This window comes from Stegostoma tigrinum, chromosome 2, assembly GCF_030684315.1.
Source record: "Stegostoma tigrinum isolate sSteTig4 chromosome 2, sSteTig4.hap1, whole genome shotgun sequence".
In the NCBI taxonomy this organism is placed as follows: Eukaryota; Metazoa; Chordata; class Chondrichthyes; order Orectolobiformes; family Stegostomatidae; genus Stegostoma; species Stegostoma tigrinum.
Window position 1 is genome coordinate 24110758 of NC_081355.1, and position 16374 is coordinate 24127131.

The 16374-nt window shown below is 43.2% G+C and overlaps 1 protein-coding gene across 11 annotated transcripts in view; it reads right to left on the reverse strand.

The window, feature by feature from the left end:
- The window catches only part of LOC125448871 (catenin delta-2-like), a 1175930-nt gene that overhangs the window by 12659 nt on the left and 1146897 nt on the right, over positions 1-16374 (reverse strand). For all 11 annotated transcript variants that reach the window (XM_059652900.1, XM_059652905.1, XM_059652902.1 and 8 more), the window contains 2 exons: positions 11525-11651; positions 1349-1480 (listed from right to left, as the gene is read on the reverse strand). In XM_059652900.1, coding sequence (XP_059508883.1) covers positions 1349-1480; positions 11525-11651 — 259 coding nt within the window. The remainder of the gene's footprint in view (positions 1-1348; positions 1481-11524; positions 11652-16374) is intronic.

Consider the following 16374-nt stretch of genomic DNA (forward strand, 5'->3'; position numbering starts at 1 on the left):
CAGTTTAGCATGCTTGAACATTTTAAAGTGTTTCACATGAGCATAATGAAACAGGATTTGATACTGAACCACATAAGGAGCTAATTGGACAGGTGACTGAAAGATTGGTTGAAGAACTAATTAGCGTGGAAACATTTCATGACGGGAGTGAGACCAAGAGGCAGAGAGGTTTAGGGAGGGAAATGCAGAACTTAATGGCCGCGGAGGGCTGGAGAAATCCACAGAGATAGAGAAAATGAGGCCACATCGGAATTTGAACACAAGGTAGAGTATACTTTAAAATTAAGATGCTGCTGGACCAGAGGTTAATGTGGATCAGTAAGCTCAGGTGAAATGGTTGAGTAGGGCTTGCTTCATGATAAGATATGCTGACATTTATGTGGAGTGTCTAATCCAAGACAGCATTGGTATAACTGCCTCTGCCGGTAACAAAGGCATGGACAAGGGCTTCAGCAGCAGATGAAGTTCAACAGCTAAGGACAAAGATTGGTGACAGAACATTGGAATGTGAATGTCTGCTGATTACAGTGTCCACTTAGAATCAAACTTGACTTGTTTGTAATGTTCAGATTTTAATATTAGACTACCATTGACTGAAGATGTATAAATCAACAGGTTAACTTTCTACAGCCTTGATTTTTCTCTAATTGTACCCTCTGAGACATCCCTCCTTTCCCCCTCTTTCTAACCCACCACTGGCAGCCATTTTGACCTTAAGATCAGGAATTCCCTCACTCAACCTTTCAGTTTTCTCTGTTCTCCTTTAGGTTCTACCAGGGATCCCAGCTCCACAGGGCAAATTAATTGCAGAATTTCTTCCAGCTGGTCCCTGCAAATTGCCAGCCAAAGGCTGGTGGTGCCACCCAGAGATAAACACAGATATTCACCGATGATGTACGGAGAAAGTGAGGGTCTAATGGTGGGGTTTGAGGGGTAGGACTGCTGTCGATGGTCACAATGCATCTGGAACAAGGGTCTGGAAAGGGCATTAAATTGCACTCTATAAGTGGCCTGGGTTAAGGAGACAGGAGATAAGGAGACAGAACTCCTGGTTCTGATGGCTAAACAAGTCCCACTATTAGGTGAAGATCAATGAATGTCAGCTGAGTGCAGGTTTCAGCTTAGCTGTAATGGCATTTTCATAGTCTTACCAGACCACCCGAGATTACTTACAACTGAGCACTTGAGCAAGGAACTGAATAGGTCAGAGGGTCTTTCTGTGCTGCTATCCTCAAGCATGGGTCATTAATCTTTCAGCAAAAGGCAAGGGAAGGAGGCGGACTAGGAAGCACTGAGGCATATTTCCTATCAGAATTTTTTTTAAGAAAGAACGCTCTGGGTTGCTCACCTGGAAGAGTGTCTTTTCTGGAGATATGCTCTCCTTTACTCCCATGGTAGCCAGAGTTGGTCCCGGTTGTGTCATAGTCAGACTTCCTCTCCTTTAAGTTGATCATCTCTCGGGGAGAGGCTGGGGCACTCGCTGGAACAGGGGAACAATACATTAATCTAATATATTTCCTGCATCCTCAAACAGGCTGAGGTCAGTCTCAAATGAAGCTGGCAGAGTGCTCACTCTGTTTCATTGGTTAAAATGCTTGTGGGAGGAGTGAGGCAAAATTTGGGGCAGAAATTAGTCTTAGGCCGGAAGTGCAGAATAGCCAATAGTGAATCGAAGGCTGGTTTCATATGCCACCGAACACATTGCAAACAAAAGGAGAGAAAATCACCGGGGTAGAAAATCAAACAGTGTGCTCACATCCCTGAAGTGCAACTTGATCCTGTAATTTATTGCCTCAGAAGGGAGAACTACTCAGGCACAATAATATATTCCAGCTCATTAAAAGGTAAACAAATTGGGCATAGATGAAATAAAAGGACCAAAGTGATGATTGTGGTGAGATGTGCAGTAAGGACCACTGCACTTTTATATAAAAATGTGACAAAGAGGAGTCTACCATTTCTGTTATCAACTCATCGCCAGAATTTGAAACCAGTCTCTGCTTGCAAGTGTATGAAACTGTTGCTGTGGAAAGCAGAGTCTGTGAGGTAAAGATCTAACAAGTATTTTCATTGCACCTTGCATGACCTTTGGATGTCTCTATGTGGTTTTTATCTAATGAAGCTCTGAATTGAAATCACTGTTTTAATGAAGGAAATGTGGCAGCCGTATTCTACAGCAAAGTCCCACAAACAACGGTATGATGATGACTGAAGAATCTTTTTAACTGATATTGACTGAGGCAGAAGTATTGGCTAAGGAACTGGGGAGAATCTCCCTACTTTTTTTTTGAACTAGCGCAGTTGGTCTGCTATGTCCACCTGAGAGAGGAGGAGAAGTCTCCAGCAGTGCTGTACTCCTTCAGTGCTGCACTCCTTCAGTGCTGCATTGGACTGTCAGCCTAGATGGTGTGTTCCATCAATGGGATGGGACTTAAAGCCCCCCCCACAACTCCTTACTCAGAGGTAACAGTATCCCACCCCGAAAAAGCATCAACAGCAAGTATTATATCAGAGAAAACTGATTCAGCAAGGTGAAGAGCATAAAAGAAAACTTCAAACATGTTTCAGATGGTCAATCACATCTGTTCGGAACCGAATAAAGAGAATATGAAATCTCAGCTGTACCTGATTTAAGTGTGTTAGTAAAACTGGAAGGGTTAATGGCTGAATTCCATTATTGTTTCTGTCCTGGATCACATTGAGAATAATTGGCAATAATTATTCAGGGCCTTCTGAAAATCTTTTGTTCAACCTGAACTTGGTGCCTTGAGAATTGGGCTCTAACTTTGTGCAAAAGGAAAATTTATCCCCTAAAGTGTTCAAGCACTGAGCCTTGTTTTTATGCTTGTTGGAAAGCTCAAGTAATTGAATGTGCTTACCAGCTAAGAACTAAAATGCTGCAGAATTTTGTTTGGAGAACAAAATGCTATCTCTTTCACTGGATACAACCTGTTTGATATTCCAAAGGTGCACACCAGCGAGTGTCACTGGAAACAGGAGTACAGGTTTCCTCTTTTAACAGTAATAGATATTATTTTTTCCATTCGCCAGCTTCCAGCATTAAGAATCATCAACGTCTTGTTCCCCTGGCAAACCTTGGACAGAAAATCTCTTTTTGACAACTGACAGTTTTATTGCAAAACCATTGGGACAAGAATTCTGACCTGAGCTCCATCTGGGAGTTTGATAGGAAGCCAAATACATGCCAAGTCGATAAATGTTCTCCACGGCTTTTATGTAGCCACCTACCTAGCCAGCATACAATCCCAAATAATCAGACAAGAACAGTGTTGCCAACTGTGCTCAGGAGATTGCCAAGGAACCAGCCTATTCAACATCCTTCCGCTCTACCACTGAAGCTGCAATGTAACCTGTTCCATCACACAAACAACTGGAAGAGGGATGTGAGGAAGCTGGTTTCTAAAATAAACCTGCACCGGTGAATCATCTTTCCAGCTACACATTTAATCAAAAGGACAATGTTGAGACTTTCCATGAGACAGATTCACTTGAGTCATTTTTACTTTGGAAATACAATGATTGCATGCCTTGTGGCCTGAAGGTTGGAGTCTGTACCTAGTGAAATGGTGCAAACACTTTAACCCTTCAAAAAGGATAACATACCACCTTAATCCTACAAAATGTTGCAGTTGCCTTACTACGTGCAAAAAGAAAGTAACCTTTTTGTTTCCTGGCGGGGTCAGAGAATGGCTGGTGCCAGTTACTTGATTATTCCAGTTGACAGAGAATTACATTACACAGTCACAAGACAATGGACTGCTCTGTTTTTGAGGGGCCAAGGGGATAACAGCCAGTCAGTCATGGCACAGCATAACAGGTTGATCACAGTAAAACTACCAAATCTGAAGACCTAGCTCAGACCACATGCAACACCATGAACCTCAATTCGGTTTTTCAATGATCAGACTGTAGCTCTGAGCGGTATGTGTTTGTTTTGATACAGACCCCAAAATTGACCCAATAATGTGATAAATTTAACGTAAAAGCTAAGAACAAACCTGCACAGATTTACAATTTGCTCGTATTTTTAGTTTTTAAAAGAATAAATAAAATCTGAACACAAAGGCTTTTAAAAGAGATTTGCGCTGTCAGAAGTTCTGGGTCCTAGAGAATCTGGATTGCTACGATGCCATATTAGGCAAAGTACACTGTATTACTAACCACTGAGTGCTGTCAAATGTCAACACTTTTGTTTACGATCTGTGCTGAATAAGTTTGAGTACAGTTTTAAATGTGGAGTGACAGAGGGTCAAGGGTTCATAACAAGAAGGTGGGTGGCACCATTAAGGGGTTGAGTGGCACTACAGTGTGTATGCCATAATTTATTGTGAAAGTGCTTTGTGAGATCTGATGCTGTAAAAGGCAGTGCTAACTGCACGTCTTTCTTCCACTGAAACCAGCTTTGGGTGAACATGGGCAGACCTGGTACACTTGTGGCAGGACTGATTTCGGTTTTGGCTCTGAGCCACGTTTGGTGCGATTCTGCCCAAATCCCACTGCGATTTGCTAGAAAGATGGCGGGCTTTTGTGGCACTGGTACATCTCATGCCGCCTTCTTGGACTGATGCCGACACCCAACTACAAGTGTAAACTTCACAACAGCCTCTGCCTAACTTCACATAGTCAATGGTCAGGTGAAAGTGGGAAATGGGATTGCATACCCTTATGACCAGATCTCTGGTATGTGGTTTTTCATACTTCTGGTAGACTAAGTAAGTAGACTATGGAGAATTAAAGATAATGGGAACTGCGATTGGGTCCCACTTCCTACAGGCTAAGGGGGTGGCCATGGGCACCCGCATGGGCCCCAGCTATGCCTGCCTCTTTGTAGGTTACGTGGAACAGTCCCTCTTCCGCACCTACACAGGCCCCAAACCCCACCTCTTCCTCTGGTACATTGATGACTGTATCGGCGCCGCCTCTTGCTCCCCAGAGGAGCTCGAACAGTTCATCCACTTCACCAACACCTTCCACCCCAACCTTCAGTTCACCTGGGCCATCTCCAGCACATCCCTCACCTTCTTGGACCTCTCAGTCTCCATCTCAGGCAACCAGCTTGTAACTGATGTCCATTTCAAGCCCACCGACTCCCACAGCTACCTAGAATACACCTCCTCCCACCCACCCTCCTGCAAAAATTCCATCCCCGATTCCCAATTCCTCCGCCTCCGCCGCATCTGCTCCCACGATAAGACATTCCACTCCCGCACATCCCAGATGTCCAAGTTCTTCAAGGACCGCAGCTTTCCCCCCACAGTGATCGAGAACGCCCTTGACCGCGTCTCCTGTATTTCCCGCAACACATCCCTCACACCCCGCCCCCGCCACAACCGCCCTAAGAGGATCCCCCTCGTTCTCACACACCACCCCACCAACCTCCGGATACAATGCATCATCCTCCGACACTTCCGCCATTTACAATCCGACCCCACCACCCAAGACATTTTTCCATCCCCACCCCTGTCTGCTTTCCGGAGAGACCACTCTCTCCGTGACCCCCTTGTTCGCTCCACACTGCCCTCCAACCCCACCACACCCGGCACCTTCCCCTGCAACCGCAGGAAATGCTACACTTGTCCCCACACCTCCTCCCTCACCCCTATCCCAGGCCCCAAGATGACATTCCACATTAAGCAGAGGTTCACCTGCACATCTGCCAATGTGGTATACTGCATCCACTGTACCCGGTGTGGTTTCCTCTACATTGGGGAAACCAAGCGGAGGCTTGGGGACCGCTTTGCAGAACACCTCCGCTCAGTTCGCAACAAACAACTGCACCTCCCAGTCGCAAACCATTTCAACTCCGCCTCACATTCTTTAGATCACATGTCCATCATGGGCCTCCTGCAGTGCCACAATGATGCCACCCGAAGGTTGCAGGAACAGCAACTCATATTCCGCCTGGGAACCCTGCAGCCATATGGTATCAATGTGGACTTCACCAGTTTCAAAATCTCCCCTTCCCCCACCGCATCCCTAAACCAGCCTTGTTCGTCCCCTCCCCCCACTGCACCACACAACCAGCCCAGCTCTTCCCCTCCATCCAATGCATCCCAAAACCAGTCCAACCTGTTTCTGCCTCCCTAACCTGTTCTTCCTCTCACCCATCCCTTCCTCCCACCCCAAGCCGCACCCCCATCTACCTACTAACCTCATCCCACCTCCTTGACCTGTCTGTCTTCCCTGGACTGACCTATCCCCTCCCTACCTCCCCACCTATACTCTCTCCACCTATCTTCTTTTCTCTCCAACTTCAGTCCGCCTCCCCCTCTCTCCCTATTTATACCGGAACCCTCACCCCATCCCCCTCTCTGATGAAGGGTCTAGGCCCGAAACGTCAGCTTTTGTGCTCCTGAGATGCTGCTTGGCCTGCTGTGTTCATCCAGCCTCATATTTTATTATTATGGAGAATTAAATTTAACTGGACGGGCATAACACTTTTCAATCTAGTCTCGTTGTTCTGGCACCGGCAAAATCACTTGTAATAAGTATTGGTAAGGTCACATAGTTACAATAATATTTAGTAGACATTGTGAGACAATAAAAGGCAAAAGGGCATCTACTTTTCCTTCTAATATTGGGCACTGCCTCCACATAACCTTTGATCTGCAGGATCAGGGCCTGTGTTACGGGGTACCTGTGCTACAGATGTCCATTTATATCTATTAACACCTCCAGCAATCTGGCACTGTTGTGCTTGGTAACTCATTCCATCTGAGTTTAAGCCCTCTTGCGTATGACGCCAAAAGGGCCTTAGAAAGTTTGCAGCAATAAATGTCAATATCTTCAAAGATGAAGGAAGGTAAGGAGTTTTGTGGAAGGAATAAACCTATTAAATAGAGATTAAAAAACTAATCAAAGCCTAAAAGTACCTTCAAGGTCATGACAAATCTTTGTGACTGATTGGTTTTTACAAGAAACACTGATAGGAAGACTCTCTGTTCAAAGCTCTTTTTTCCCTTTCTTCTCAATGATACGTACAATTTCAGGTCAATTTCACAGATTTAATATCAACCAACTAGTGATCTTTTACATGTTCTGGCTCATTTAGAAGTGCAATTGCAACAGATGAGTTACTGCAGTAGAATTTAAATAACAGTCTTTGAGATTGCTTCTGTTTCAGATCAATCCAGTGTGCTTGGGGGAAGCTTCTGCAAAATTAACTCTCAAAATGCCTGATGTGAAATTTGACATCACTTCAGAAAATGGAAGCATGGGTACTGCTTAATGTTACACAGAATGAACTGGGAAACTTGATTGAAGATGAGGGTCTATTTATGAAATAACTGCGAAATGCTGATAAATGAAGCATTTTGCAGAGTTCAAACTGATTTGGTTCAATTTCTGTTTCTCTTATTTAAGTAGAGGGGTGAGCATTGTAGGTGGTGACTAACATGTTGCTCCCACAGATCAAATAGCCCACCATGTCACTTACCAATCAGCTCATTAAGAGTGAAGCAAATATCTTGCCTGATCACTGGCTTCAGTACTGATGACTTGGACCAACAGAACATAGAACATAACAGCACAGTACAGGCCCTTCGGCCCTCAATGTTGTGCCGACCTGTCATACCAATCTGAAGCCCATCTAACCTACACTATTCCACGTACGTCCATATGCTTATCCAATGACGACTTAAATGTACCTAAAGTTGGCGAATCTACTACCGCTGCAGGCAAAGCATTCCAAAAGCTGCCAACCAATCTGAGACCAACAGCTTCTGGACCTCAAGTTGAAGCCAGTTCCTAGGGAGTCCAAGTCCAATGGTGAGATAATAAGTTTATTTTCTTCTTCAGTATGGAGGTCGTGAGCAGAAAGGGCATTTGAAGGCAAGACCATTCTTTCAGGGGCTAACCCCTGGACCCCATCCTTACTCACCTCTCATTGCCCCAAATTAGCAACCTTACCCTAATTTGGCTGGCAGGTTTCCATGACATGTTGGTTGGGAAACTAATCACCTTTTTCACCTACTGGTGAGGCAGATAATCAGGGGGGTGATGAGTTAAGTTCACAAGTAGTTATTTATTGACCACTCAAGGGTGTTAATTGTTGATGAGTCAAGGAAGTTTCTGATGGACTTCTTGACCAGCATGACATTTCGGAGACAGAGAGAAAGTAGAGAGTTTCTGTCTGATGCCAACTTGCCCAATTATTTTCCCTCAATGCTACCTCTGTCTTAATATCCAGGGAGGGGATAATCATGCCAGTGTGCTTTATTACAGACTATTCCATCCAGAAACGCTTTTATGTAGACTGGTTGACCTGCTGATTTGTTCTCCGTAATTCCTACATTACAACAGTGACTACACTGTTTGAAGCCACCCTGTAAAAATTGGCAGTAGAGCATTTTTTCACAGAGGTCATGAAAGTTCTTTCTTTCAATATTTAACTTTCTATTTCTTTCTTTGATCTGATTTCAAAAATACTTTGGCACTGGAATTCGAGCAGGCTGCTCCAAATTGGGCATCAGTTACTTCCTCAGTTTTGTGGACTTCATTGTGTACAGAATATAAAGAAGGTACAATATCCAATTCACACAGCCAAGATCTATTTCTGTGAGGTGAAGATAGTTCTATAAGAAGAAAAATTGTGACACTAGTATAGAACATAGAACATAGAACAATACAGCACAGAACAGGCCCTTCGGCCCTCGATGTTGCGCTGACCTGTGAACTAATCTAACCCCCTCCCCCTACACTATCCCTTCATCATCATCCATATGCTTATCCAAGGACTGTTTAAATGCCCCTAATGTGGCTGAGTTAACTGCATTGGCAGGCAGGGCGTTCCACACCCTTACCACTCTCTGAATAAAGAACCTGCCTCTGACATCTGTCTTAAATCTATCACCGCTCAATTTGTAGCTATGCCCCCTTGTACAAGCTGAAGTCATCATTCTCGGAAAAAGACTTTCACTGTCCACCCTATCTAATCATCTGATCATCTTGTATGTTTCTATTAAATCCCCTCTTAGCCTTCTTCTCTCCAATGAGAACAGACCCAAGTCCCTCAGCCTTTCTTCAGAGGGCCTGCACTCCAGACCAGGCAACATCCTGGTAAATCTCCTCTGCACCTTTTCCAAGGCTTCCACACCCTTCCTGTAATGGGGCGACCAGAACTGCACACAATATTCCAAGTGAGGCCGCACTAGTGTTGCAGCTATCTATTACGCTCAGACATGGTCACATTGGCTTTGAGCACTGAACTGCAATTATATAACGATGCCCATCAGTCTTGCAAGACCCAAGGAGGCATTCAACTTAATTGCCTGCAAAAAATCAATTCTATTTTGAAACAATAGATGCTCTTCACTCCCACCCTAATGCCAGTGCAGTGATACATGGGTCATCTGACACTGATGGACAGTAAAACCGGCAAACTTGGTATTCTCTCGGTATAGCTTCTCTGGGTGAAACATCCCCCTGCAGCAGGGTAAAATTGACTCCCCACTTTCATTTAAAGATATCTACTTGTCTAAAGCCTTTCAATCTTTAAACATTTTAGAAGTCAGCATCCTTTCTTATGATCAAAAGCGGTTTCACAAAACACAGTCAGAAGATCTGAATTCATGAACATTTTCCTTTAGATATTATCTGCTATCTTGAAAGTGCTGGGTGTTGCTCAAGAATGATCCCTTATGTATATCCTGGGGTACAAATGAATGACCACACAGGTTGTAGTGTCCAAGGATATGATCCCATCGGGTAGATTTTGGAGTGCAAGGGAATTATTCTGCAGTTGGTCATGAGGCATAGAGATAAAGTCCCACAGATATTCCTGGGCTCTCCCAGCGATAGGTCTGAAGCTCAGCATACTGATGCCAGAGTAGATCTTAGGACACAGGCCATAAGATCTTCAAGTTGTCTTTTGGGGTACAGGGGTAGGACACAACAGGTAAACTTCTGTAGTACAGAGATGTGTTCCACATACTTGGTAATTAGGTTTCATTCGATGAGTCACAACTGAGTTACAGGGGCATATTCCCATGTGTCAGTGCAGTGATATAGGGGTTTAATTACACAATTAAGCACTTGGGAATGTAAGTATTGTCCACAGTTTGGTGCTGGAGCACAGGAGTATGATTCCCATGGTGAGAGATGTTTGAGAGGGATGACAGCAGTGCTTAGATCAAATAATCCTAGTTGTGAGCCCTAATGACGGAAGATTTCGGCATGGCAGTTATGGTTGAATAGAGAGAACAGAGCACAGGCAAGGCCAGAATCAGTATAGTTATGGATGAGAGCTGACTCCGGACCAGAGCAAGTGTGTGACATCGCTTTGAGAGATTCTATAAACAAGGATAGCTGGCATTGGGCAACAGCAAACACCATGATCTGTAAATTGATAGTGGGCAGGGACTGTTAGTGATGTGAACAAGCTGTTGGGACTTTACTGACTGTGGGTGACGTATTCAGTCTTCCAGTGAAAGCTGGTGGACTGGTGGCCAGGAAAGTGTTGGGTGTGTATGTTGGTGGTGGGGAGGGGCTGCCATCATTTTAAGGCCCCTGAGCTGACTGCACACACTTCTCCCAACCCTGCAACTTCCCTTCTCATTACCTATCTAATTTCCTAATTTAGCCTGTCAGACTACATCTTTGCCCCATCACAGGACACAGTACTTGGCACCCGTTGTAGACCTAGCAGTGTATGAGATTTGCTGGGGGCGAGGGGGTAGGAGGTGTAGCTGGCATTGCAGAGAGACGGCCGTGTGCAGATGACAGGGGGTCAGTGAGAGGAAATGTTTGAGGGGGTGGGGGAGATGGTTAGAGGGTGGGGAGATGGGAGAGGGGGTAGGAAATGAGGTGATACTCCAGTGTAAATTTCAACCCATAGGGTAAAACAATAATGGATATATTGTGATCTTTAATAAATCATTGCATGCACTTCAGCCTTGGATCTTCAATCCAGTTTGGGGTCGCATACTTTAAAATGAATTTCAAGGCTTTGGAGAATGTGGAGAGAATTTATTAGGATACAGCCAGGGTCTAATTATGTGAAAAGACAATAAAATCTGGGATTGTCCTCCTCAGAGCATGGAAGGTTGAACAGAGATTTAATACAGGCATTGAAAATCAAAAATAGCTTTGATGGCGTAGATTGGATAAAACTGTTTCCAGTGAGAGGGGTTTCAGGAACCAGAGTCACAGATTTCTGACAATTGGCAAAAAAAAATCCAGAGATGAAGGAAATTTTCTTCACACAGAATATTGTTGCAATCTTTAGCAAACAGCTTGAAAGGGTGGAGCAAGCAGATCCACTGGTAATTTTCAATTTGGATATGTACATACACTTAAAAGAAAAATATTGAAACGCTAAGGGGAGTGTTACTAGTTGATAGATTTATCAAAGCCAGCATGGGTTTGTCAGTCAAATAACCTCCTTCCATGCTGCATCATTCAATGATAAGCAACTGGCCATTTTTAAAAGTAGACTTTTGCTGACTGTAAGTCAAAGTGTTTGGCAGCCAGATAACGAAATCGTCTGTGTTACAGCGAGGCATACCTGAACGATTATTGGGGGACATCCTGACTGGTGATATGGAAGGAGTACGTGAGGAGGAGTAGGGTCTCTGTCTGTCCCGTTCTATTGTGGAAGCTGAGGCCACAAAGTGATACTGAGACCATCCGTCCTGCAAAACAAAACAATATCATTGAGTTATATGTTATTGATATGACGTTATAAATGTAGGTAGGGCCAAAGAGGGGGTATGTAGGTGTGTCATCCAGCGTGAAGATTTCAAAATCACACTTGATCATCTAAACATCCTGTAAAATTATTAAATTCACCTTTATATTACTGCTCAACCTAACAACACATGAGAAACCTCAACCACAATTTCAATAGGAGCAGATATGAGTGACAAAATCGTAATGTTACCTGAGTGCTATTTTTGGTGAAATTGTGAAGTTTTACATTGAATACTGAAAAGAACTGAAGTAATATGAAAGTAGGAAGTCATCGTCAAGAGACGATCACTAGACCATAAGAAACAAGACCAGGAGTAGGTTGTTCAGATCCTCGTGCCTGCTCTGCCGTCTACGAGGATCACTGCTGATCCGATGCTCATCACTTCCAATTTCCTGCCCTACAAGATCCTTATACTCAGAGGCATTCACACAAAAAGCGGAATGAAAGAAATGCAGAATGTTTTTCAACATGCAAGAAACAGGAGTCAGTGAGAACTGTCATAATTCCCAGACAGAGATCTGATTAAGAACTCAACATAATATCAACTACCTGGGAATTATTATATTACAGGAAACTAATCAAAGGGTTCAAACTGTCTTGATTGTAATGAGGTCAGCCAGGTGGACCTCTCAGAATAGGAGTTCCCTGATTGGAGCTTTTAATCTGGTCCGATCAGGGAGCTCTGGCTGACAGATAAGAACAGGAGTTAAGAACAGCTCTCTGAGAGTTAGCTCTGAGGGAGCTGGATCAGTGTCAAGGACTCTCCATGTGTAAATAAAGGGTCACCTGGTGATGGGATACTGGCCTCTTGTAGAGTTATTTCAAAAAAAAAGTTTTCCCGAACAATGCTGGTTATCAGAGAATGAATGCAAAGCACTATTGCAGCTGTTCAGATTAATTCCAGAATCACGACATCAAAATGTTTACAGCCATCGCTACAGGTTTGTGAGGAACTGCTTCTTGATATTATCGCTGACTAAATGCAAAAGGTATCCCTCCTGATTTTGGACTCCCCCACCAGAGGAAGTAGTTTCTCTCAACCGCCTTATCAAATCCTTTATTCATCTTAAACACTTCAATTAGCTCATCCCTTAATCTGCTGTACTCAAGGAAATACAATCTAGTCCATGCCACAACCACAGCAGGGGCCAGGGGGAGCTGATGATTTTGTTAATCATACTCTTCAAAAAAACAGCCAGGATTTCTAAATTAATGTGTTCCACTTATAACAAATCACTTGAGGCCAAGATACAAATCTAAATTTAGATCAGTAAGATTAGAAGAATTTAGTGGACAGTCAGTTGTCTGGGATTAGGATGGACTTGAAAGTCAGCAGCTTTCTTTTCAGTACTACCTTATTTTTCTTACATGCTTAAGGATCAAAAGATCCCTAAAAACTGTACAGGACAAACACCAGCATGAGTGAAACTTATGTTTTGTTGCAGTTAACATCAGCATTGTAAGCTTATTGAATCCACCTGATCCTGGCTAAAACCTTCGGGCCCATCCCAATTTGTCAGTTACATTAGGTTAAACTAAATTTGTAATTAACATTAGTGAGTTCAAAATGTTCACCTTCATGATCTTTCCTTTGCATCTCTGAACGGTGTTTGTAACTTCCTGGGACAATCTGATATTCAACATTATCAAACACAACTGAATCATACACCTTTCCTCATAGACAGACATGTTTCAAAATGGGAGCTTGTTTATTTCTCCGTACACTTACAAAGAGGTCAACCATCAACTTGAGTGAAATCGCTAGTCTCTGAAGGTGGAAGGCAAATATCTTACTGAAAATTTATTGCCATTTGGTTCTGATAAACATGGAATTTTCTTTAACAAATGCCAACTGAGAGCTTTCAGGGTTTTTTTTGGATTATCTTCTTCTACTCCCTACATTCTTGATTTTACTTTATACCTTAATCATCCACCTGTTAACCACAGTTCTCAACTTTGAGTCAGAAATGCCAGTGATGAGGAGGGGCGGGAGGAAAAGGAAGTACTGGAAGTATGGAGAGGGCAAAGCCATGATTGGGAAAGCTGGGGGATAGAAGGCTAATGTACAGGGTGCAGGGTTGCGAGGATGAGGCTTGTGACTGGGAGATTTGGGGAAATGACCTCTGCAATCAGAGGACCAGCTTAGGGGCTGGAGTTCTATGCTGAATAAAGAATTTTGCTGTTTATGACTGCAAGTTAACAGAAAGCTTCCTTGAGCGGCCTCTGGGGAGCACATCTGCTCTTTTGGTCCAGGACGAGTTTTAAAGAGCCATGCAGCCTGGGGCAACATAGCCTCTGTTCATTTACTGGGATTACAGTTTGTCCTTGCCTTCAGTCACTGTTGAATTTAGGTCATGGTGTCAATTGATACCTTCAGACCATAACATTAACAACTTTGATATTTCAATTAGCTCCTCACTCAATCCTCTGGCAGTCCTTCTGAACCCATCAAGAGTGAATGCTGCTAGACTAAAACTCAGGTATGAATTTAGACATCAGTACATCATTGTTGTTATTTGGAAAATTAATTTTTGTCTACTCTATTTTATTATGACAGAGCTCCCATCAATTCAGCAAATTTATTGGACAGTGACAATTGAGGTTAATAAGACTGTTACATTTTGGGACTGACTGTGTCTTAAAACCTAAGGTCAAAGGAAGGGTGTCATGCGACCTTTTCTGTAGGCTGTCTGACAGTAAGCCTGGGTGGTTTGATTGTTAGGGATCAAAGGAGGATTTAGATTCTTTTACTGTGAAGAAGGTGCTTAGAGACAATGGAATCAGCTCGTGTCTGAACAATTGAAACCCAGAGTCCCAAAATAGTCTTTAGAATGTTGGGTTATAAATAGTTGTGCTTTAAAATGTCCATTAATTCAAAATGAAAGAGTTGGGCTCTCAAAGATGGTTAATTAGTATTGCCACCCAGACTTAAGGCCTAGTGTGATTCACATTGCCAGGGGAAGGACACAGTGCAAGGCATCCTAAAGATCAGATTTCACACATTCCCAGAGTATCACAAGATGTCACGAACAGTGTTATGGGTCTGACTGGACCTGAAAAAAGACGAAGCAACCAGAGGCCAATGGAAGCCTTTATGTTGTGCCTTGAAGTGGGAGCTCACACCTTGATTGAAAAGTTAAAGTTCACCGGGAATTAAAACAAGATTGGAAGTGTCGTCTAGCTTGGGCAACAGGAAGCACCTCTCGGAAAGGAAAATCCCATTGTGAAAGAATGTTCCGGTTAAGTTACCAGCTGGAGAGAAGAAATCAACATGAACAAACCCTTGGGAGCTAAGAACCACTTTGGGAAAATTCTAGAACACTGAATCATACTTAAACCACAGTGTAATATATACTTGAGATAACAAGATGTAGAGCTGGTTCAACATAGCAGGCCAAGCAGCATCAGAGGAGCAGGAAAGCTGACGTTTTGGGTCTAGACCCTTCAAAAAATTTTCTACACCTTGTTATCCCAGATTCCCCAGCATCAGCAGTTCCTACTATCTCTGTAACATATACTTTTTTTTTGTTTGGGCTAAGAATACAGGGTAGTATTTCACTTTGCAGCTTAAAACATAAATTGCCTGTAAGGGTAGTGTTGAACTAATAGTGTTTTAGTTACTTGTTAAAGCAAATGTCTGAAATTGCAGCAAATAAGTGGCAACTGAAACAGTTGGGCCTGGTGGCCTAGTGATTAGCACTGCTGCCTCAAAGACCCAGGGTCAGTTCCACCCTTGGGTGACTATTTGCGTGTTGTGTCTGTGTGAGTTTCCTCTGCGCTTGTTTCTTCCCACAGTCCAAAGATATGTAGGCTAAGTGGATTAGCCATGCATAATGCAGGAATGGGGTTGGTCTGGGTACGATGCGCTTTAGAAGACTTGCTTCCACACTGTAGGGATTCTGTGAGGAATTCAAATTTATTCTTATAAGTTATCTGAATCAATGGTAGTCGTGACAATTCTAAAAGGGTTTATATTTCGTCTCCAGTGTCAGCCATCAGTGCTACACTTATCAGCTCTGAGGGAGTAGGTCATAGCGAGAAGTCCCTCTCGAGGCAATTGAACACATAGTCCAGGCTGACATTCCAGAAGTTCTGAGGAATTACCACACTGTCAAAGATGTTTCTTTTTTCAGTGAGGCATTTAACCAAAGTCCTATCTACTTTCTTAGGTGGATGTAAATCATCCGAAGAAAAAAAACCAAGGAGCTTTCCCTAATACCTTATCTGATATTTATCCTTCAATGAGCATAAGTAAAAGATTACCAGATTATTATCACAAGACTCGTTGTTCTGCACTATTTGACATTGCATTTCCTACATTACTGCATTTCAAGACACTTAATTGGCTTTAATATCCTCTGAGATGTCCTGAGGTACTGAAAGGCATTATGCAAATGTAAGTCTTTCATTTCTTCAGTTGTACAGTGCCATATTTGCGAGGTTGCTTTGACTTTGGGAGATAGTCTAAAATTGACAATGCTTCAATAAATTCAATACATAATGCACAATGAGTGACTGAAATGATGTTGTCTATATTAAACAACAGCAAACCTTCACAATTATCTCCATTTTATGTCTAAATTCATACTCCTGTCTGTAGGGTGTGAGCGCTCCCTCCTTACAGGGCTGGCCTTTGGCCCTGAGCATGAAAGAAAAACTTGAGA